The sequence below is a fragment of the Streptopelia decaocto genome, assembly GCF_964273445.1.
Source record: "Streptopelia decaocto genome assembly, chromosome: 6".
NCBI lineage: Eukaryota > Metazoa > Chordata > Aves > Columbiformes > Columbidae > Streptopelia > Streptopelia decaocto.
The window spans coordinates 66,212,936-66,236,804 of NC_138660.1; the positions used below are offsets into that span (position 1 = coordinate 66,212,936).

Consider the following 23,869-nt stretch of genomic DNA (forward strand, 5'->3'; position numbering starts at 1 on the left):
GGGGGAGAGGTGGTAGTGGGGTTTATGGTAAGAGAGAAAATAGAGAAGACAGTTGAGAAAGTAGTTTACAGATTCTTAATGTTTTCTTTTTGCTACTTTATGAAACTACAAGCATAACGTGTTGGGAGATCTCACACAATTGCACCGAAACCTGCCCAATTTCTTTTTATTGCAATTATTATTACTTCTCTTGAAATTCTCTTACTCAGCTCAGAATTATTCCTCGGTCTTGGATTCCGAACACACATCCTCATTGTAGTTCTCTGTCTGTTACATCCCAGCAGTTTTTCTGTGAGCTGCCTGTACTCATGAAGAAGCGCAAAAGGACGGAACCTTTATTTCTTACCGTATTATTTCTCTCATACTTTTAGCTCTGATGAAATATAATTTCCTGTAGGGTTTTAAAGTAATTTAAACAAAACCTTCCAACTGTGATTCCTCTGCAGATATGAATGAACACAGCTCTAGAAGCCACAGTATCTTCCTCATTAATATTAAACAAGAGAATGTGGAAACTGAGAAGAAACTCAGTGGAAAGCTTTACCTGGTAGACTTGGCTGGAAGCGAGAAGGTGATCTTTCCTTTTTCCTAAACTGCTGAATTATCCTGGTGGGTCCCTAAGCTGGTCATGGGAACGTGTGTCAGTGCAAAACTAAGCCAGGTTTTACAGAAGTCTTGTCTTTGGTTAACATTAGTACGGCAATCTTTTATTTATTTTCTTCAATGTGGGATGGAGAAAAGGAGCAGATTGGGACTATTGCTATGAAATGAAAAAACCCCAAATCTGCAATATATCTTCATTTATAATGAAGTGGATTGAACCAGGGTGCTTTTGTATAGCTTATCATTTAGTTATGGGTATTTGAAAAAAGTAGCATAATTTTTATGTAATTTGTCAAATTAGACGGCTGTTTTAATTTGCTTATATTCAGACATCCTATTTCTAGGTTTTCTGTAATTATTTAGTGTATTAGGTCAATGAAGTAACAGCAGTTAATGCAGTTATACAGCTGAAGTCTATTTGAAGTTCCCTGAATGTCTCTCTTGATTGTGATGACTATTTATGCTTTCCAGTGTAGAAAAATACTAACCAGAAAAGAACTTGTATCTGTTTACCAAAAGAGTAATGGTCTAGAACAGTACTGCACTGGAAAAATGTCAGTGTTTCACAGTTCTCAGTCTAACATCTTCTGGAGTGGTCAAAATTGTTGAACTGTAGATTAATTATAAATCATAAATCTCGTCATTTTGCAATGTTATGGAATTCTTTATTCAAGCTGGATCCTTGGTAACTACAGTGCGCGTCAAAGTAATTATTCCTGGTGAAGCGATGTCTTTGGCAGGAGATTTCTATTTCTTTCTGAAATGAGAAGTAAAAGATTTTGTTTGATAGACCGGGCAGCTTTCAGAATGCTCCTGGGGACATGCTCGTTGATAACCCATCGGTACAATGTGGAAACCATTCACCTGAGTGGTTAATCAGGTTCATTTCTATTCTTGCATATAATACTGAATGTTAATTTTAAAACTCATAGTGGTGTTTAGAAAAGAAGTGCCTAGTCAGGCTCTGTTCTTCTCTGAAAACTACACTTTTGTGGTTCATTATATTCGTTTGCACATTGTACAGAAAACCTGAAATAAGGATTTCCTAGGTAGATTGTCTCTTAAAAGATACAATTATATTTCCTTTTCCGTCATGTGACATTTTTAGAGGAAAGTACAGGTACTATAGTTTTAATGTAGAGAAAAATATATGGCTTTATCCTACATTTCTGTGCCCTTTCCCCACCTCCAAGAAAAAAAAGGAGAGGGCAAAAAGCCTCTACCCTGGGTTGCTGTCTAACAGAGTGCTGCTCCCAGGCCACCAAACTTCTCGACTGGGCCACCTTGGCATCCAGTTTGTGGACCAGTAACCCTTGCATGCAGGATCTGATCTTCTTGATCCGTGCCAGCAAAATGCAAAGCCAGGATCCTCGTTTGGTGGCATCTGCTGTGCCACGGAGCGAGCCTGAGGACACACGGACAGTCTGGGCTTGGAAATGGTCCCCAGGTGTTCTCAGGCCAGCATGGACTCACCAGCTTTTCCCATTGCAAAGTAAGGGTCAACTTGGAAGAACATTGGAATTATTACAGGCTTCAACTAACAAAAAAATACATTAAAATTCTCCTTCATGCTGATGATAAGCTTGCTCTGTTTTTCTTCCAAGAGCATCTTTAACTGTTGCACTATCTGCTTTGGAGCTGTATTTGTACAGACGCTCGCTGATAGCTGAGCCTGACTGTTGCCTGCTCTCTTTGGTAGGTCAGCAAAACTGGAGCGGAGGGGGCTGTTCTTGATGAAGCTAAAAATATCAATAAGTCTTTGTCTGCTTTAGGCAATGTGATATCTGCCTTGGCAGAAGGAACTGTAAGTAATCCTGTTTTGTATTGTTGGAGAATGGCTTGTTATCTGTCTGTTTCTTTGCCATGCACATAAAAAAAATAAGCTAACATTTCAATTCAGAATTAAGAAAATATTAGCTTTCCAACCACAAACCAGTGACACTTTTGCTATTCTGCTAAAGATAAGAGTCTAATTCTCAGTGATTTCACTTGAGTGGTTATCCAATCTCAGCACAATCAGAACAATTACTCTTCAGGGTTGTGTGCTTCAGATCCATTAAACCTGCATTATCGACTCATGTTCCCTCTCATTAAGATATCATCATCTAAAAAAAATTGTTCTTGTCGCTTCCTTATATTTTGATTAGAAAACCCATGTTCCATACCGAGACAGCAAAATGACCCGAATACTTCAGGATTCCCTTGGTGGGAACTGCAGAACCACCATCGTGATCTGCTGTTCTCCTTCTGTGTTCAACGAAGCAGAAACTAAGTCGACCCTGATGTTCGGACAGCGGTGAGTCCTGCTTGGCATTTGGCTGGATGACCCTTACTCGGGCTCTTCCACGTGTTCTGAACCAGCCGTGCCGAGGGGAGCGAGATGATCGGGCATTTTAAAATACAGAGGTTATAGTTTCTGCACTTGTTAGAAAAACAGTACTGGGGAACTTGAGAAAAAATGTCCCTTTATTCTCTATGGTACCAGAAAAATAGATGTTCATGTTGGCCAGCGGCTGAACTACTTAGAAGCTCTGATAATTTTTCCTTCAGAAAGTATAAAGTGCACAAGTCAGAAGACTGAAGTCAGAAGAAATGTAAGCAGTGAAGTGTAGTAGTTCAGATTAAGCAGATTAAAAGGTAAAATATCTTTTTAAAATGTTTTGTTTTTTTAATCTAGATTAAAAGGGGTTGCTTTTGCTCTGTAACGTATAACAGGGCTCCAGGATCTCTGGGGAGTTGTATACGTGGGTACATGAGGAAGTGTGTGTAGAGGAAGTCAGGTGTCTGTGTTATTTCAGTTTACATTTCTCTTGGTTTCATATCTCTTTTCAGCAATTGGTAAAACTTAACTTTCTTTTTGGGGCAAAACAATTTTGAGCCGACTCTGCGCATCCTGGCTAGCAGAGCTTGGAGTGATGTGATGTGACTAACACTTTTCTAGGGGGAGGAACATTTTTAACATGTCCCTTACTGAGGACTAGGATGGCAGCTGAAAGAACTGGGAAAATAGCTAAATCCTTCGTGGGAGTGCTTGATTTGGATTTATTGTAGGGCTTTTGTTTGTTTGCTTAAAAGCTCTAGAACTGGGCTGAAATCCAGGATGCAGGTAGGAGGAGGGTGCTGCGCTGGACCCGCAAAGCAGCACACGTGCTGTACGTAGCTGGCGGTATTTGTCAGCAGTTTGCACAGAAATATTGCTGTCCAGGGGAAGTGGTTTCTTTTACAGCCTCTTGCCTTGTGGTGTCTCATTTTTCTGATGGGATGGTATTAAGAGCCTGAATAACATTAAAGAAAAGGTATATGAGTCATGGGTGATTACTGGTTCCTCCATTTTTCCTAGCAAAAAAGAGTTATATCACCATTCAAATAGGTATCAGGAGTAAAATTCGTCTTCCCAGACCCGCTTAAACTAATCAACACACGCATGTGCTCCTCTTAGTAGTGAGTCTGTTCCTTCTCTTTCAGCTTCATCTTTTTTTGTGTGTTTTTTATATTGTTTTGCATTTAGTTGCTAATAAGTACTTCATCCATCATTAGGGTAGCACACTTGATAAACTTCATGATGAGGCATTTTTTTCCACTAGTGCAGTTAAAGGAGTGGAAACTTGAGCCATGCTTTTGGCAGAGACAATATGTAAAAACCAACCATTAGGCATCTGCGTATTATAAAAGTACAGGGTTATTTAAAAATGTTTCAAAGGTAATAAAACTCCTGTTGCCACGCAATGCACATCACTGGAGTATGAGCCACAGATATGGGAGTGTTTTCTTGCTAATGAAATGAAGTTTCAGACTTTTTAGTGACTGGCCACATTTCAAGGATGCTTTAGAATCAGTAAGTGAAGCTGCAAAGGAAGTAATTAAGCTGATGTGCTCTCCCCAAAGGACAGTTAACCCGCGTATCTATAGCCCATGCATAGGCATAGTTTCTTGCACTGACATTTTCCAAACTGTTAACAGTTTTATCTGTTATTCCTTTCCTTAGCCTCTATTTTATTCAGTAACACTGGAGTCATTTGGAGGGACTCGGTGTCTGAGCAACGAAGGGCAAAGATCCGAAGCTTTCTTAATTCATAGTGATTTGTTTGTCTTCTTCTTTTTAAATGTGAATTTATTAGAGTAGGTGCCGAGCATCTTTTTCTGCTTGCTTTGCATTTTCTAGGGCAATTGTTTAGGTTCCATTGGAGCTAAGCGCTTTCACAATAACAAAGTGATGGTGGTTGTTGTTAGAAGGGTTTAAATCTTGTGCTATTTTTGCCTAGAGAGGCAATAACTCGTGAGGCTGCCTGCAGCGAAACAGGCTCGAGATATGGCTCCCTTCCCACTGAGACCCCTCCTCAGCCCAGCAGCCACCCCGATACCTGCTGGTGACCAACATTTCTCCTCCTCCCCTTCCTTCCACCCTCAAAAACGTATTTGAAAGCGCCATTTGCCTTTCAAGAGGGCTAAGTTTCTATATCTCTACTCTGTTGACATCCTTCATGCAGTGATGCTTGAAATACGGTTTTGTCGGTGGAGTTTAAGGCATGTGGGATGTTCTACAGCAGGTCCCAGGCCAGGGGAAGCTGCAAGGTGACAGCTTATCTAGCAGAGCAATAATGACAGGACTTGGTCTCATCCTAAATCTAAGAACAGTTTCCGGAGCTCCCCTTTCTGGAGGAATCAGAAGAGGCAGAGCCGTGCCTAACTGGGCAGCGGCTCCTGGGTTTTGATACAGAAAATTTCAATTCAGGCTTCCAGGTAGGGTTTGAGAGCAAATGGAATTGTGGCGTTGCATTTCAGAAAATTAATTGCAAATATATAGTGGTTTCCCTTTGTGTTACAGAAGGAATTCTGAATCCTTACTGTTGGTTTTAGACAAAACAATCTGACAGCTGTTTTTGTTGCGCAGAGCTAAGACAATTAAGAACACGGTCTCTGTGAACCTGGAGCTGACCGCGGAGGAGTGGAAGAAAAAGTACGAGAAGGAGAAAGACAAAAACAAGAGTCTGAAGAATGTTATCCAGCACCTCGAGCTGGAACTGAACAGGTGGAGAAACGGTACGTACCAGAAAATGGAATGGATATGGGTCTTTGTATTTTTAAGTTATGTATGTTTAAATTTTGCCGTAAATCAAAAATACTAGTTCTAAGTTCACCGTTCAGAGTTGTAGCTCACGCTTTATAATAATAAATGAAAGGTGGAAAAGCAAAAACCAGGGAAGCCAGCAGCAGCCATGCACAGAAGGTATCATTTTAAACACCCAAACTGGCATGAATAGCAGCTGTAGAGAATACAGGAATATCAATCATTTTTAATAATATTGGTAATACTATTAAAGAAGAGGTAAAATTACATTATGTTAATTTTTTTTTAAAGAACTTTGCTCCTCAGGCCTGAGAATCCGTTCTATTATGCTTTAAGGTACCTAGATCTTGGGGTTCTTTTTATAATTGAATTTAGCATTGGAATAATTAGTCCATTAGCACAATGATTAGGAATGTCCTCTGATGAGAATAATCACCACTTGGCTCCTTCTGTTGCTTCTAAGTGGAATTTATGTTGAGAACAGTCAATTTTCTGTTTACAAACACAGGGAATTGCTGTTCAGGATGCGTTTTAAGATCAAGTGCTGGTTGGCAGCGGAGGAAGAATATTTCTATGCATACATACTAAGTAAAGATTCTTTTTTTTATTTAATCTGTTGCCAAATAGTTTTAGGAAACCATCCTTAGTTTTCATTTTTATTTGACATGTTAAGAAAAGCCCAAACAAACAAAACCAACCCCTCCAAGAAGCAACAAACAAACCAGCCCTCTGACTGCAAATAAACCAACCCTGCTCCACCTTACAGCCTGAAATCCCAACAAACCCCCGACAGTCAAATACTGCTTCTTTGAATCATCTTTCTCTTCTAAACCGCTTGTCATCCTGCGTGTCCATGCGTCTAACAGTTCAACAGTCTGGAATCCTTGCAAATGTGAAGTATCTAAAGCAAGAACAAATCTGTGATTTAATTATTAGTCACAATTTGGTTTGCGCCGTCACGTCTGGATTTGAACATCCCGGGTGAAATCACTGCTTAAAAGATAATAACTGACCTTTATGGGTGCAAAAAATCGCTTCTTTCTGTCGGCTGCCTGTGCTGTTTTTTGCTTTTCTGATGAGATCGTTACCTAATGATTGTGCTCCGTGTCTTTCTCTGGAGACTCCAGCCCAGGGAATATTTCCCTTATCAGCACAGCACAATTGCTATGGAGACGGTCGGGCTGCTCGTGGTGCTGAGGAGCGCTGGGGATTTACAACCTGCTCGTGTTCTGCGTCTTTCATTCTGTGTTTGCTAAATGTGATGACTTTAATTTCCTTCCCCTTCTAGAAACATTTCTTTTTTCAGAAATCTTCATATAGATCCTTTCTACATACTGTGTGAACAAGCCTTATAACGTGCTGTCTTTATTGTTTTGTCTAAATATACACACACCCTCTCATCCCCTATGTCTGTCCTGCTTTTCTTATTGGTGTTGCCCAGCAATACATTCAATGCATTTAAAATACTATTGATTTCTTGTCTGACCTTCTGAAATAGCGTCATTTGGAAGGGTATTCTGTCAAAGGGAGCTCTTCACAAATGCAATTGTCACTGAAATTGCATCTTGAATATGAAATCCAAGATACATGCATAAATATGTGCTTGGTGTGGCTTGTTCTAGAAATTAGAGAATAATATACAAAATATAATTGTATAATAGCAGAAAATGGGTGTTCCTAGTTGTCCCTGAGGCAGGATTTGTGCAGCCTTGTATGCAAGCGCACAGTTTGGTCAGTGTTTTACAGGTAGGAAGATGTTCTCATCCAAGCATCGCTGTCAAATCCAGGCTCGCCTCCTCCTTTCATTTGTGGTAGTTTGCCATACAAACCTTCTGAGCAACGTGAAATACCAGAACAAAATGAAAATGTACAGATCCATGTGGGGATGATCCCGATGGGTTCTCTGCAGCCCGAGCAGCGTTTGCCCAGCGCGCGAGGTCCCACCCTGACCCGAGCCCACCTTCCCACTCTGCTCCAGGGAAATGCAGCCATGAAAAAGCAATGTACATTTTTTCTCATTAGTAATATAAAATATTATATATATATTATCTAAAATAATATATAATAATAAATAATTGAGCCATTAAGGATAGGGCAAAAGGTATTTTTAGTGGAGTACTTTTATAGAGGTTGTGGTACTTGTTCTCATATTACTCTTTTTCATGCTTCAAGCTTGAAAAAATTATCTCCTCTGTTACTTGGTCGTGCTCTTTCATGCCCTGTTTTGTTATCCTTTGGGGCCTGAATTAGCCTGCCTTTTTGCTTTTTGATATATTTGTCCTGTTTGCTTGTTTCCTTGGCAGTAAGATAAATAGTGCCTACACTGTTTTGGCAAGAGGAATGGCTAGTAAAGCTTTAGGAGACTAAAATATTGTAGCTTCTCATAGAAAAGGAAAAAAACCTGTTTGTGCAGAAGGGTTGGATGTAACGTTTGCACGCCTCAAGCAGTGAGTGGAGCTTTCAGTGGCTCGCAGAGTCTCACAGTATATTTAATTTTTGGCATGAGCGCCTTGCCCGTCCCTCTTCACTGAACTGCGGCAGGCTCGTAATTGTGACACACGGTGATACCGAAGACAATATTCCCTGGAGAAAATGATCTTGAGAGAAAATGTAGAGGGAGCACATCTTGTTTGGTATGCATAGGCAACATCTGAAAATTGGCGTATGCGCTTTAATTTTAGATGTGACAAAGCAGAAGGTGAATAGAATTTGAAATGCAGCTGTCTGGCTTGTTGTCCCGATGCTCCAACAGTTCATTATGAGGGAGAAAGAGTTGATAAGGCAGTTGGAAATTTGGAGAGGAAGAGACATTTAATGACTTGATAGGGCTTTAGACTGATAACCGTATGGGTTTTTTTCCCTCCTTATTTACACTTTTGTTAATCCATGGAGCTAAACTCATCTGTAGCGGGCTTGAGTGAAAGGGGAACCAGGAGTTCAGTGCTTTTAATGGCAGCCAGTCGAACTCTTGCTGAATTTTACTTGTTTTGAACCATGGAGTTCATTTTTCTAATGAGTTTGGCCACCTTTCCACACCTACTTTTGCTGTCGTTTGTACGTGTGGCAGTTCCCTGCCTTGCACAGCTGCATCTGGCCCTTTGCTTTGCTGAGTCCCTCTCAGCAGCTGTGAAGGACCATGCTGGGATGTCCATGGTTTTGGGCAAGGCTCTCTTGGATTGTAATGAGCACGGACTGTGTGTCTGCAGGAGAAGCGGTGCCTGAAGATGAACAGATCAGCGCAAAGGACCAGAAGAACCTGGAGCCTTGTGATAACACCCCCATTATTGACAACATCACACCGGTTGTTGCCAGCATCTCCACAGAGGAGAAGCAGAAATATGATGACGAGATCGCCAGTCTCTACCGACAGCTGGATGATAAGGTGTGAACGTTTGGTTTGACTCCATTTACTGGGTGTAAATAGAAATGGGTGGGTGTCTCTATTTCTTGAGCACTATGAACTGGAGAATGTTCCAAAGTTTGAAACGCTGTCACCTTATAAAACCAGATCTTGTTTTATAGTGTCAGCTGTCTGCCTTTGTTCCCTCTGCAGACAGTGTTTGGGGGCATTCTCCATGAAGCTGGAGTCACGTTTGCCTTTCATCTTAAGGGCTCCATACAGGCTTTTCAGCACTCCTTTTCTTCAGTGATTTCTGCAAATACTGTACTCCCTCGGCAAACTGGAACGTCACCTCAGAGAACGAAAAAGAGGGAGACTGTATCTTAATATTTTTAATATATTTCTTGTGTATCAGAATTTTAAAGAAAATAGATGACCATCCCGTGGGTCTCTTTTGCTCATGTTGTTCTAGCTGTGAACACCACTTGGAGTGCAGGTGCCTTTTTAAATTATTTATTTGCACAGCTTGATATACATCATTGGCACTTAAAGCTATCAGCAAGATATTTACTGAGCACTTGCCATTAATAGCTCTGGCTTGTGTGGAGATAAGAAGTGGGGGGAAGAAAGGCATGCGAAAACCATTGACTGTTATGGATGAGAACAGCTTAAAAGGCAAAAGTTTTCAGGGTAGCGTTAATCGTCAATCAAAACGTGATTTTAACTTTCAAGAAATTCCAGCGTTGCTGGGATGGAGAATACCTTCCCCATAGCCGTCTCTAAAAAAAAAGTCATTTATTTTTCACTTCCCCTCATCAAAAGTAGCAAAGCCCATTGAATTTTTCTTGAGGGAACTGGCAACAGGTTTGTTTTACCCTAGAAAACATGGGAAGCATCATTTAGTGCATTACTGCAGTGCTACAGGAAATGAGAAGGTATTTGATCTGCAAAACAAAACTAAAATGTCACCATTTATAACGGGATACATTATTGTGTCGTATCGGGGACTATTTTCGTATTAGCAAATGCAGTTGAGGGGTCCAAGTTCTGTGTTGTGGTTTGAGCTTCCTCTTTCATTAAGGCAGTTATGGCTGGCTGTAAATTGTAGTTGATTAATAAACCTGCCTCTAATGATCCCTCTTCAGCTGAAATTTGGGGACAGAGTAAGAGAGAGGGAGGGCGTGTGTGTGTTTGTTCATCTATAAGACATCACATATGTCAGCAAAGCCTCCTGCAAGTTATAAGGTGTAACTCTGACCATATCAGTGTCTTGATTCCCATCAGGGACTCCTCTGCCTAAGTATAGGAGTATAAATAGCATATATACCAGAGCCAACAGCATGTATACGTTGCTTATACTATATAGCTCTGTGTACTTTTTCTCTCCCCTCGTACCCCTCAAACATGCACAAGGTTTGCTATGGCATTATTCGTGTCTCTTCTCTAGAAAGGGGAAATAAAAATGACCAAATGAGAACTGTGAAAAGCAACTAAAAATCTCCAACCCTGTTTCATTGCAGGATGATGAAATCAACCAGCAGAGCCAGCTGGCGGAAAAACTAAAGCAACAAATGTTGGATCAAGAGGAGGTAAAAAAGCAAACAAACAAAAAACAAAAACAAACCCACCAATCAAAACCAAACTTACATTTTGCTTGTGAGACCCTTGTTTAGTGATTCTGTCACAGTTGTTGGCTAAATATATTAATATTAACCAGATACAATTTAACAGGTAAGAGAAACCTATGTGACAGCTGGGTTTAAACTTCTGATTTCATAATATCCTCAGAAGAGCATTAAGCCTTGATAACTCCTTATAATAGCATGCTATCCTGCTGGGAAGTGATGCTGCAGGTACCAAGGAAGGAGTCTGGCCAGTATTTTTAAACTTCAGATGTGTTTTTCAAGTGTCCGTATCCTTTCAGTTATCTAGACTCTATGGACTGTAGGTGGTTACCACATGTCCTAGTTTGACAGTATAGAAATTACACCTGGTAATAAATTACTGATGATCATTATTTTGGTGGTTAGAGACAGTACTGTGAGAAATCTGTGAGACTGAAAATTGATTATGGGTACTGCCACGGATTTGCTTTAAAATCTTGGATCTCTGACTTTAAACACTTTATTTCATGGCTTCTGTCCATAAAATGAGTGTGGTTTTTAAGCTGGGGAATACGAACACTAAACTTACAGTCATTTCCTTATCTATCATTTGTTTAACAGAGGTTTTGAAGATGTAAAATCTGGCAATGACACCAAATTACCAAGTTCTCTGAATGTTGCTATAATATTTCTTAGAAGATGGTTTTATGCTGGTTTTCGAACTGTGGGAAACTGCAGGAGGACCCCTCAATGAACAATATAATCCTGGTGTGGAGGTTCACTCGTTATTAGTGTTTCAAAATGTTGGTCTCTCCCAGCTGTCCCAGCCACGTCAGCTGGAGCACAGCATCATGCTGGCTGCTTTTTGGGGTGTGAAACCTCTCTTGTAGTTGGAAAAATGATTCTGTCCGTGCCTTAATCGAACCTGCAGAAAGGATTGCCAAAGTTCGTCTCGCTTAGCAGGGAGAGAACACTATGAAATGTCTGTCACTTGTCACTCGTGGCTTACCTGCCACCTTCGGGGACTTGTCCTCGCTGCGGGAATCACCATTTTTATTGTACTCCATGATGAAGCTCTTCATTCACTTGCTGCAACTTCCTTTTGATGACTCTGTGTTACATGCTACCCATGTCCCTGGCTATACAAATGTAACAGAATTTTATGCATTCTCAGCAACATTATTTTCTGATGTGTGTTATTTAGGCCATCTCAGTTTGCCCATCTTTTTTACATCAGCGTTCTCATCTAAAGCTTGTTTTTCCCTCTTGTGTCTTATTTTATAAGTGAAATGCATTCCTTTAATTTGTGTTACGTATTTGGGAGCGTGCTGTACACTGGCTTATTCCCCACCCTCTCTGTTCCATGCTCAATACACATCTGGAAGATGAATCAGGTTTCCAGTGGCCTTACAGACCACTTTTCCCCACTTTTCGCACATATTTTAGTCTCACTTTGCTGACTTAATGAAGCCTCCGCAGCTGATGTTACACTGCTTGCTCAGCAGGTTTCGCTGCTTCATCTGAGACACTTGTCCATCTCTTACCTTTGAAAGCCAGTGCGTTATTTTTGTTTTCTTCTTTACGGGCATTGAATTAGTTTTTCGAGGTTTTGTCTTCCATGTGTGAGCTTCACCTGCTCTGTGGGAGCGATTCTTGGAGCCCGTGATTAGCTCCATGATACAAATGTGCTGCAGAGCTGCTGCCTCACTCCGCTTCCCTCTAATTAACCAGAGTGCTTTTTTTCTGCTTGATTAATATCGCAGGTTAATTATAAATCTAAGGCCTGCCACAGATGATATGTGCCGATACCGCTATCTTTTGGTACATTTTCACCACCGTCTGTTTCTTAGGGTTTGTATTTGGGGGGATTGTGAATCTTCCACTCTTCATCTTTTGTGCTGTGAACAGATCCACAAAGTGCTGCAGCCACCGTCTCCTTCCCTTTGTTGACAACCGATCAGTGTAACGTGTTATCAATAGCTTTTTGAAAACTTGATGGTGTATTTTTCCACATTGTATCAACAAGAATCTTCTGGGGAGCTGTGTTGATGCTCTAGGTGATATGTAACACTTCCCTTTACTTGCAGTCACAGTAATATTCACACAGAAATTTTCTCAAGTAAATGTAAATAATAGTTCCATCTGTGTTTAGTAGAAAGATTATTTTAAGCTATTTTGTTGTTTAAATATTTACATGCCATCTGGCTTTGGCAATTCAGTGGGTTTTTCCGTAACGTGAGTGCACTTGTGAGGCTGCAGCATTTCCAGTGAGGAATATTTCCCTTACATCCGAATCCTCCCTTCGCCACTTTGGGCACGTGCCAGTGCCTGAAGCTGCCGGCTTGGCTTCCCATTTCCCATTAGCGCTCAGAGCAAAACAACCCAGTGTCTTTTCTGAAATTTCTCCTTTTAGGTGCTCCGTTTTGGAGAAATGTTTCTATTTAGCGTGGGGTGTCACACTGAAGTTCTTGATGGCCTGGGAGGCAGCGGGCAGTGGTGGGGCAGGCCAGAAGTCCACCAGTAGTGCAGATTTTGTTCTACTGGCCAAGAAAGCTGCACTACAGCAATATTTTGCTAATCCATACATAGGAAGGCTTGGAAATGAGCAGGTTTTGTGAATGAGTGTCCAGTCTTTGTTGTTAGGATGACCTGGGAGCATGAATGCCTTCTTGTAGCTCATGCGCTAAATGTTATTGCTCTATATTTTATGTTTTTATGCTATGGCCTGATGTTGTTCTTCTCAAAAGTATTTTATTGGCAATAAATGTTAGGTGGCACCTTTTATTTATTTATTTTCACATCATTCTGCAGTATATGGCTGCTGTTGAGTCTGGTTTTGTGCTAAGAACATGATAGCTGAAACTTTGAGCCTTTAACACCTGTATGGAGTAGTGCAGGGGCAAGGAAGAGGAGACAATCAGTGCTGTCACTGAAACTTCAGCATCTCTCCTAGTAGCACCCAAAGAGCACATTTAATAAGTTTTACAAATCGGAAATACTCACTAGTAGGTGTGAAATCTGTATTTTCTTCTTCAGTTAGTGTTTTGCCTCGGCAAATATAAGCAGCTAATCTGTCTGCAGCATCGTGCTTCAGATGATAACTAAGAATAATCATCATAGGTTTTCTTATCAAAATATCCCTCTACTGCCACAGGATCTTTGAGGCTGCCTCAGAGAGCCCTTTCACTTGGTTCAGTTCAAAGCCGTGAGTCCGTGTTTAAACATTTTACTTTGTGGTATTTTTTGGTCCTAGATGCAGCTTTGGATTGAGGGCAGAAAATTTATTTCGAGCTATGATACTGTTTCAAATAAGTTTCTCTGCTTCAGTCTTGTGTCATAATGGGATTTGATTAAGATTTTTCTTTTCATTGAAGTTTAGAGCTTTTTTGTTCCCTTCGAATACTTTTATGCTGAAAGTGATGCTGTTTCTGGTAGACTAGCAGGATTTCTTCTTTCTGTCTCTCTTTGTCTGTTCTTGCCCTTTTCAGTGTTACTTTTGAATGAGTTCTTGGGTGACCTAACGCCTCTGTGATATCTGGTTTCCAGCTTTTGGCCTCCACTAGGAGAGATTATGAGAAGATTCAAGAGGAGCTGACCCGTCTTCAGATTGAGAACGAAGCAGCGAAAGATGAAGTGAAAGAGGTCCTGCAGGCCCTGGAAGAGTTAGCTGTCAATTATGACCAGAAATCCCAAGAAGTGGAGGACAAAACAAGAACCAACGAGCAGCTGGCTGACGAGCTGGCACAGAAGAGTGTAAGAGCAAGGGGTTTATAGTCCTGGTTCCCTCCTCACCCCCAACTCTGCATTTCCCCTATAGGGGCTCCCGAAGAACCGCCAGCCTCTGCCATCTCAGGAATCTTTCACAATATGTTGTTATGTAGGTTAAAAATTAGAATAGCAGGGAAGCTGTTAAAAGATCCCTATTTGCCAATGCTACCCTCTCTCTTCTATCTTAATTAAACGATAAAATTAAGGGAATTCACAAGCTGCTCTATGGGAGCTGATGGCAGATTGCGGCTCTGTTGCAACCTCTGTATTTTGCAGAGCAGAGCAGCAACTGAACTGAATGTGAGAACTGGCCATTCTGTGTTTTGGTTATTGAAAAACTGTATCATGCCAAGAAAGAGGTGAAAATCTGCTTTGTGCAAATTGCAGCATTTTGGGTTTTTCTGGACTCTGCACCATGGAGCAGCAATTTTGTACAGTCAGGAGATTCCAAGGAAGGAATCAGAAAAAAATCAGCTTTTTCAGCTTACGTGTACTGATCTAAGTAAAAAATCTGATCTGAGAAAAATCAAGATTGGCTTACTAGCTTAATACACCCTTAATTCCTTACGCAAACTGAGGAAGCTGTTGTTGACAGGTCTGTTTTCATGGAAGACTTCATCATCCACTTCAGTAAAACAGATTACCATGAAATCCATTTGAAAAAAATGAGTTTTATATCCTTCTATATATGTTTGTCTGTGATTAACCTTTGACGTGTGTTATGCAAATAAGATTCTTAGAGGATTTACATTTCCATTCAGTAGATCTAAAGCAGCGAGTTGTGAAAGTGGATTATGGCAAGGGGGAATTGTTAGCGTCAGTATGTTGATCCAGTAGGAATGTTGAGGAAAATACAAGACAATACTATGTAATGGATCTCGGAGAGGAACTGATGCCCTGTCTGCAGAGGGGTGACTTTTGCTTTCCAACCTTTCCAGAGTGCCCTGACAGCGACGCAGAGGGAGCTGGGCCAGTTACAGGAGCTCAGTAACCACCAGAAGAAGAGAGCTACGGAAATCTTGAACTTGCTGCTGAAGGACCTGGGAGAGATTGGAGGAATCATTGGCACTAACGACGTTAAAACAGTAAGTTGGCTATTTTTACTGCTTGACCCCCCAGCTCCTGCAGTATCAAAATACTTGGGGTGGAAAGTGTGTGATACAGGTTCCTCCTCCCAGGTCGCTGCTGTTTAAATACCGAGGAGATCTTTGTCAGGGTCAGAGATGTGTCTGTGCACACAATTACCACATTTATTCCCAGCTCGGTGTTTGAGGCCAGACTAATGCAGCCCATCGGTGTATCGATGCATTTATTAATGGGGGGTGGCTGAGTTTCCCCCAGAATAATACACACGTAGCCCTCCTCCTTCATTAACTGGCATGACCCAGAGCCTGAAGAATCTTTACTGGCGAGATGTGGCTTCTGGGTGGCTACTTTGTTGTTTGAAGTTTGTCCTAAAACTGTGCTGTAGCTGAACAGTTCTCAAAGCCACAGGTCTGTACTGACGGCTGCCTGGGGCACCCGCATGAAAAATCGGCATGGAAGTTGTGTTTTGTGCATTCTGGTGTGCATTGCCTTTCGACAGTGACTGGCGGCTTCAAAGAGCCCACACTTCCATGTGTGTTTCTGAACATAAGATGCTTTAAATGTACTGATTCCCAGCATTGGTAAATTTGTGCTAGATACCACATAAACATTTACATGATGGTAGGACCAGCTTAACTTTTGTGTATTGACCAATGGCCTTTCTAGATGAAAAATTACAGAGGATCATTTTCCTCTGAGGTAAGAAGGTGAGAATGGTGGTGAAGGTGGCTGAAGCAGCAGAAGCCTTGGTATCTGAACGCGCCTGGAGCTGGTGCAAATTTTAGCCAGCTTTGCTTTGAAACTTGTCTGGCTCTTGAGTGTAAAGGAGGTAGCGACTCACTTTGTCACACGTCTCGTGTTGTAGCTGAACAATATGCAAAGCCTCAGACAAGGTTTTTGTATAGTCGTTGCTAAATGGCACATCTCTGATAGCAACTTTTCATTACCTAGAAAATCTTGCTGGTGATTTTAAAAGGACAGATAAGATGCCATTAGCACCACCTGAAAAAGAGCAATTGCTAAAACTGGTTAAGAAATGAATTCTCAACCTGTATGTCTCTTACTTGCAATGCACTCCATTTTCTTGCTTTTCCTTCACTTCTCAGTTTTTGAGCAACGATCTTTCCTGAACTTTTTCGGAGGTCAAATGTAAAAGTAAGTGCAGCTGGAGACTTGGAGAGTTGTTGATATTCTGCTGAAGCCCAGCAGATGCTGTTGCTGCAGAGGCCACCATCCCAGGTGCCAGACCAGCCCAGACCTTGCTAGATGTTACAGCAACCTCTGGTGGCCGTTGTCATAGGAACTACGGGACATAGGACAAGATCTTTGAAAATGGAGGTGGAGTCTGTTAGATACAAGTTTTTATAGTAACCAGGATGTCAGCATTTTACAGGACAGCTGTCAGTGTAAATAAGGCCAGATTGAGAAGCTTTTAGAAGAATAATTTCAAATTTGTTGCCAATTAGCATCTTCTCAAAGTGTGTTTAATTTCAGACCAGACTGAGGATTTTGGAAGCAGTTGCATTTTTTAGGCTGTTGGGAGAAGCTCCAGCACGTGTTCTCTTCCCGTGGTGCTGGGAAAAAGGCAAAAAGCAGATGAAGTTGCCAGCCATGTGCTTCTCAAGGAGAATCTTCACAGCTTGTCAGTGGGTTACATGAATTAAGTAGCTGAAGAAAAAATCATTAAGAGAAGACATGCAAATAAAAGTCAGCACATTAAACCAGGGAAGGATATGATGTGTAAATAGAATGATATTAATATTTAGAATGAGAGCAGTTCCTTCCCTCTTGCCAGGTGAGATTTCCAGACCCATGTCTGGATAACAGCTCCTTACTGAAGCAGCACAGCCCTTCAAGAGGAGATTTCTTTAAGGAATATTTTGAAAATGCTCCTCAGCTTTCAGCTGCTTGAAAGAAGGAAAGTTTCCTGTGCTGGCGACATGAGAAGGTTTCTCCAAAACGTGCTCTTTACACGATGGTGGGCTTGATTACTTTAGATATTGAACCACTAAACTTACGAAGCACACTGTGTGTGCAATCCTTAATTTCTCACTTTTGAGGCTTATCAGGGAATAAACAGAGTGGTACAACATGTTTAAAGGTGACCTAAAGGTCTGTGGTTATTCCTTGAGTGCTGCCGTGCTTTCACAGAGGCTTCCTAGCTTTAGACAAGAGTTTCACAGCAGGAAAACCGCTTTGCGTTGACTTACCTGTAGGAACCACACCTTAAAGATCACAATCTTGTGTGTGTTTAGTTAGCAGATGTGAACGGGGTGATTGAGGAGGAGTTCACCATGGCACGGCTTTACATCAGCAAGATGAAATCTGAGGTGAAGTCTCTGGTGAACCGCAGCAAACAGCTGGAGAGCGCCCAGATAGACTCCAACAGGAAGATGAACGCCAGCGAGAGGGAGCTCGCAGCCTGCCAGCTCCTCATTTCACAGGTGTGTTCGTTCCTTCCTTGGCCCTTCGCAGCAAGGTTTGACTTTCTCAGCCCCCTTCCTCGTGAAATGTGTGTGCTGGGAGTGAGAAATTAGAATTCAGGGTGCAGAGTGGCATTTCTCCTGTCTGTTCTGTTGTTTTTCTTTTCTTTCTCTCTTCTCCCATTCCTCCCTCTCACTGTTTTTCAGCACATTCTGTGGCAAAGTCCTGTCCTGCTGTCGATCTCAAAATGTTTTCTATGGCATAATACTGAAAGTCCTCCTCGAATTGCATTTTCTCAGCGTGCATCACTTTCAAAGCAACCTGAGAAAAGAAGCAGTGATTGTATGGTTCACTAGCAAGACATTCAGAGAGCCCCCTGTACCTGGTCTGTTCATATGCTAACAAGATAACTAGGCAGCAATATATAAAATGTTATGGAAAATATTACCATGTAAGCTAGAAATCTAGATGGTAGGAAGGCTTCACAGTGGGCAGCAGTGACAAGTGGTGACACTTGCTGCAGAGGAGGTAACTCCTTTGAAGTGGACACGTGAAGGGCAGGAGACAATAGAGTTTACTGTATTTCATTTGCTACCAGTTAGTGTAACAACACCTGGAACAAGGATAGCTTCTTGTTCTGCAGCACAATGCCTTAATTAAGTTCTGCTTAATAAAGCTGTAGCTGTAAGACTGCTTCTTAATATTAAGGGGAGGCTGGAGTCCTGATGGTATTGGCTGTCCAAAGATGTCAAGTAAAAACTATATTTATCAACTCGTCTTAAAGTAGATCCTGGTTTGGCATGGGCACTGAAGGAAGTCATCCTGCCAGCCTGTGCTGCTCCCTTTCCTTGGGAACTTAGACTAGTAAAGCAGATGAAGGCTTGCCTCACAAAGCAGCTGTATGCACACTTCAGCAGCGACGCTGAGCTGGAAATAGAGCTTTAGACGTGAGGAAGAAATTGTTGCCCTGAGGGTGGTGAGGACCTGGCCCAGGTTGGCCAGAGAAGTGGTGGCTGAACCATCCCTGGAGACATCCCAGGCCAGGCTGGACGGGGCTCTGAGCAACCTGAGCTGGTGAAGATGTCCCTGCTACAAGGTCCCTTCAACCCAAACTGTTCTGTGAATAAAGGTCTTGGCAGCTGGTGGTGGGACAGTCTCTTTCAGCCGTCGCGTTGGCTTACGCTGACCTGGTGAGGAAGGGAGCAGAAGGCAGCCAGGCTGCTCTGTGGGGTTGGTGTTTGTCCTCTTTGAGTGTGGTCACTCTGGAATCACAGAGAGCTTCAATGCTCAGAGCTTGTCACAAGCAAGCCCTGCTGTCCTCTGTACCTACTTACAGAGAGGAGAATGGAGGTTTAGGATTTGAGGCTTATCCTTGTGGAAAGAGGAAATATAAGAGACGAGACTGCAAAGCCAGTTGAATCTGAGCTGTGGTCAGACATGGTCAGTGATCTGGAAACTTCTCTCAGCCGAGGTGTTTCGTTGGCCAGGAACACTGTCTGTTCACCAAGGGGCATGTACATGACTGTAGTCCATTGATCTACACGTTTCTGGTGCTTTAGAGGGAGGGGAGGTGTACCTGCCACAGCTACTAAGCGTGACCTTTCAAAACACGGCCTCTTTTGGTCTGTTAGCTCCTTCTCAGATCGTTTGCTGTATTGTCTCCTAGTCATCAGCTCTGGATGTGGAGAGCTTCCTATTTTATCTCCTTTATGTAGAGGAGTACATGAGTTCTTAGGTAACAAGCTGTGGTACTCACTTCTCATTGCTATCCCCTGTGTCTTTAAAGCATGAAGCAAAGATCAAGTCCCTTACAGACTACATGCAAAATATGGAGCAGAAGAGAAGGCAGCTGGAAGAGTCCCAGGACTCTCTCAATGAAGAACTTGCCAAGTTACGTGCTCAAGGTACAACACTGGGTCTTGTGGTCATCGTTTCTTCTACCAGCTGTATCTGAGAAAATTCAGTATTGGCTGAAGTATCACCTGTACAGTACACAACATTTTATTGTCTGCTTAGGATTTTGTGGTGAAGACATAAATTGTGATCCAGAATATTTAACAGATTGCATTTCCTTATGGTGCATTTCAGATAAAACCAGAATTATCCCTTTCAGCCCAGTCCATTCACAGAATACAGAGAAACTTAATTTTTCCAAGGAATCAAAAAGTTTGTGATGCGCTTAACCTTATGTTTTAATGACATAATAATAATAATAATAATAATAATAATAATAATAATAATAATAAACAACCTTTAGCAAAACAGCACCAATCAATCTTGCTAAATGTCTGTTCTGTAAAATTCTTGGATATCCATCTAATTTCACTTGCCCCCTGCCCCATTCAAAAGGAAGCTGCTTCCCTTAGGATCGAGTAGAAGCATCCAGCTGACTTAATTCTAAGAATTGCTGTTTTATCCCCCTTCTGATTTAATGTAGGAAATGTATATCAAAAGCAGTTCTTGTAGCATTGCTGAGCTCCTGTTTTGTGTTTAATTACAATGTGGTGGGTGGTCTGAAAACGATGTGGGTTGTTATAGAGGAAAAGAAGGTTTGGGCAGTATGGTCACAGGTTGGGTACTGCAAACCATGGCTGTGTCTGCCCCTCCAAACCCATCTCCCCTGCAAAAGCAGGAACTGGTTTGTTATGCTTTTTTTTAAATGGCTGGATAAAACATGTCCTGGAACTGTGCGCTTAATCCTCAATTGTCTCCCATTTTAAACAGAAAAAATGCATGAAGTCAGCTTCAAGGATAAGGAGAAGGAGCATCTGACCCGGCTTCAGGACGCGGAGGAGATGAAGGTAGCGTGGCGTGCGGCAATTCTAGAAGGCATTTCTCAGTGACATTGTTCATGAAGCTGATAATTAGGGTGTAATTTTGTCTCCCTTCACACGTTATGTGCTTTTAGAAAACACTTTCGGCCTCTGTCAGAATTGCCAGGTTCTGTTAGAAAATCCAACCTCATGTAATTGAGTGACCTTTGGGAAATTAGAGAACTTGCTGGTATTGAGGTTGTTGACCAGATGATGGCAAAAAGTAAGTTAGAGCTTGAATATCTGAGGTGAGTTTGTCCTCTGAGCAGCTTGTAAGCTGAGCCAACTTCAAAGAGCAGAGAGGTTCAGTGGACTCTGTTCATTTGGGTTCCTCAGATCACACGAATGGAGAAGCGAAATATAAGAGCCAGTATATTGCATCCATCCTCGAGAACAGTTTTGTTATATACAACTGAAAAATGATACCTATTCACCTCTATGTTACTTCGATTTTTTGCCAGTGGAACTCTGCTGAAAGTCAATTTGCTAAGTAGTGAATCAGACTATTGGGGCTAATGTAATTTAGGGACTAAAATTTGATAAAATAGAGGCCAGACCACTTTCCCAAATCGTTTCTCAAGAATTCTGACTATGTCCTAGAAATAATAATGAAATAAAAACCTGTTTTCCGATGTTTTCCTCTTCCTTTCGGATGCAACAAAGAAATGTTAGGAGAGAGTGTGTGAGTTGTGTTTCTGATGGGGTTGCAAATTGCATAAAAGGAAAAATATAATTCTACAAGGATAATGATAGAGGTTTTTCAGCCTCAGAAATTTCACCTCCATTATAAAAAGTATAAGTTATTAAAATAGTTGCACAATTATTCCTTACGGTTGGAAGAAAATAAGGAAGTATTTTATTAGCAATCTAAAGGATACCTTGAGTTTTTCTTACCAGTTGAGATACACCTAATCCTAGAAGCTAAAAAATCGGGCTGTGGATAAACAATTCTCAGAGAGGGGGAGGCTGTTTCGGGTTGTTTTTCTGTCACGGGTTTAGCTGTACATGTATTTTCTCGGTGAATAAGCAGGTGAATAAGCTGGGTCTGTGTCTCACGTCTGGCTCTGTTTGCGCTCCGCAGAAGGCCCTGGAGCAGCAGATGGAGAGTCACAGGGAAGCCCACCAGAAGCAGCTGTCCAGGCTGAGGGATGAAATTGAAGAGAAGCAGAAAATAATTGATGAAATCAGAGAGTATGTTCACTCGCTCCATCCCTTTCTTTGTCCCTGCCCTGTTCTGTGACACTGGAGGGATGGTTTGGGGGCGGTTTTGTTAGTTTTAATGGTGTCTAGATACTTCAGTGTCTTACACAAAGTAATGTCCTTACATTCAACAGCCAACTCTCCAATTATTTTGCAGAGTGGATTACAGTGCCTCGTTCTTTATGGTGGAGCTTTAACAAGTCCATAAAGTTACAGAGAGGGAAAAGAAAGAATAATGTTACACGTGCAGTTCAGTGTTTAAAAGAAGGTTGGAAGAGAACGGATTGTAAAAGATAAAGGTTTTGAGGGCCTCTTATAGCTACTAGACCTGCCACAGACTTCTGCGAGTCTGGCTGACTGAAATGTGTCCCATTTTCACACCCTTAATATTTCTTCCTGACACAGCAACATAAGTCTGTTAGATACTCCAGCATTTGAAAAACGGAGTTCTTTGCTGCTCTTCTTTTCTTTTTGTCAGCATTCATTAAATCCAGGCAATCCTGATGTACTGTTCATTCTTTCATCGTATTTATTGCGTGGCCAAAGACTAATTATAGGGAAATGAGAAACATAAGGAAGCAGGGCAGAAAGATTGCAAGAACCGTTCGTGTCCTTTAAGATAAAGGATGCAAGCCACTGTATTTATTTCTTAAGTATTTTTACATAAATTCTATTGTTCTTCAGATTCTTTATACTTAATTTCTTTCAGAATTTTTCAGTGGAGAGTTACAGCTTTACTGTCTCTATCTAACCCTGTTTTGGCTACAGAGATTTACCCAACCCTCTTTATGGGGTTCAGGAGTGAGCTGTGCTGATTTTTTTCTTTCACATTCCAGTATGAACCAGAAATTGCAACTGGAACAAGAGAAACTGAGCGCTGATTATGATAAATTAAAAATTGAGGACCAGGAAAGAGAAATGAAACTGGAAAAGCTCATGTAAGTCAACAGTTTTCTCATCTGCTGTCCTTGAATATAGTGGCTTTAAATGTGTCCACAGGAAATGTCCAACTGAGAAGCATTTGTGTTGAAATATTCATGCTGAAAATAACATTTCAGTAACAAAGCCAATGCACAGTACTAAAATGATTACCAGTTCCTCCGTATTTTTACATCAAAGGGTCCTTAATAGTGGATTTGATACTTCCTGGAAAATATTTTAAAAAATTTTATATAGATAGATTTTTAGAGCTTTGATTGTATTAAATATTAGAAAAAAAGTTTTAAATCTCCCATGTATTCCCGCACAGCAAAAACAGGCAAGAAAGAAGTTGGGGTTTGGGATGCGGGCTGGTAATAAATCAGATACCTGAGTAAAAGCTTTTCCTGAAAATGAGAGAGAAAAATTTCACGTGTGCACACAACAACTGGAGATGATGGCTCAGCCATTCCCTGTGAGAAAGCTGCATGTCTGGGACAGCCAAAAGTGTCATTACGGAGGCAGAGAGACGCACAATTCGCTCACATCTGCAGATGTTCTACTCAAACTCAATGTCGATTGATTCTATGACTTCAACGTTTTTGATTTGTGTTTAACGTTGTGATCTTTCTAGAATGCTTAATGATAAAAGAGAACAAGCAAGAGAAGATCTTAAGGGGCTGGAGGAAACAGTGGTATGTCTTAATTAGCCTTTATTGAGCTTTTTCCCCCTAGGTCTTAATCACCAATGTGTTATCAAACACTTGTATCTGTGCCCAAGATTACTAGTTTATATCACAATAGGATAAATTTGTGCATTTTGCCAAATCGTGAAGTTGAATTTTAAAATTTAATAGTAAATGCCATTATTGTTGCCTCCTCTGAATAAGCTATCACTGTTAAGTCTATTGGTACTGTGTCCGTGTTCGTTTAAATCACCTGAAATAACCAGCGTACGGAATAGCGTAGCCACAGGTAGGTGACACGTACCTGCCGCTAATTTGACCAGTGTAACAACTTACAAAGAAATACGATATTGTGCATG

The 23,869-nt window shown here is 41.3% G+C and overlaps 1 protein-coding gene across 2 annotated transcripts in view; it reads left to right on the plus strand.

Moving 5' to 3' along the window:
• KIF5C (kinesin family member 5C) overlaps window positions 1-23,869 on the plus strand; it is a 74,772-nt gene that overhangs the window by 38,938 nt on the left and 11,965 nt on the right. For both annotated transcript variants that reach the window (XR_014184513.1, XM_082057342.1), the window contains exons 8-21: window positions 447-571; window positions 2,303-2,407; window positions 2,751-2,899; window positions 5,495-5,643; window positions 8,878-9,053; window positions 10,532-10,600; window positions 14,162-14,368; window positions 15,322-15,468; window positions 17,725-17,913; window positions 19,680-19,797; window positions 20,618-20,694; window positions 21,788-21,897; window positions 22,743-22,844; window positions 23,459-23,519. Coding sequence is in view for 1 of the 2 variants with exons in the window: in XM_082057342.1 (XP_081913468.1) it covers window positions 447-571; window positions 2,303-2,407; window positions 2,751-2,899; window positions 5,495-5,643; window positions 8,878-9,053; window positions 10,532-10,600; window positions 14,162-14,368; window positions 15,322-15,468; window positions 17,725-17,913; window positions 19,680-19,797; window positions 20,618-20,694; window positions 21,788-21,897; window positions 22,743-22,844; window positions 23,459-23,519 (1,784 nt within the window). In the remaining variant the exon portion in view is untranslated. The remainder of the gene's footprint in view (window positions 1-446; window positions 572-2,302; window positions 2,408-2,750; window positions 2,900-5,494; window positions 5,644-8,877; window positions 9,054-10,531; window positions 10,601-14,161; window positions 14,369-15,321; window positions 15,469-17,724; window positions 17,914-19,679; window positions 19,798-20,617; window positions 20,695-21,787; window positions 21,898-22,742; window positions 22,845-23,458; window positions 23,520-23,869) is intronic.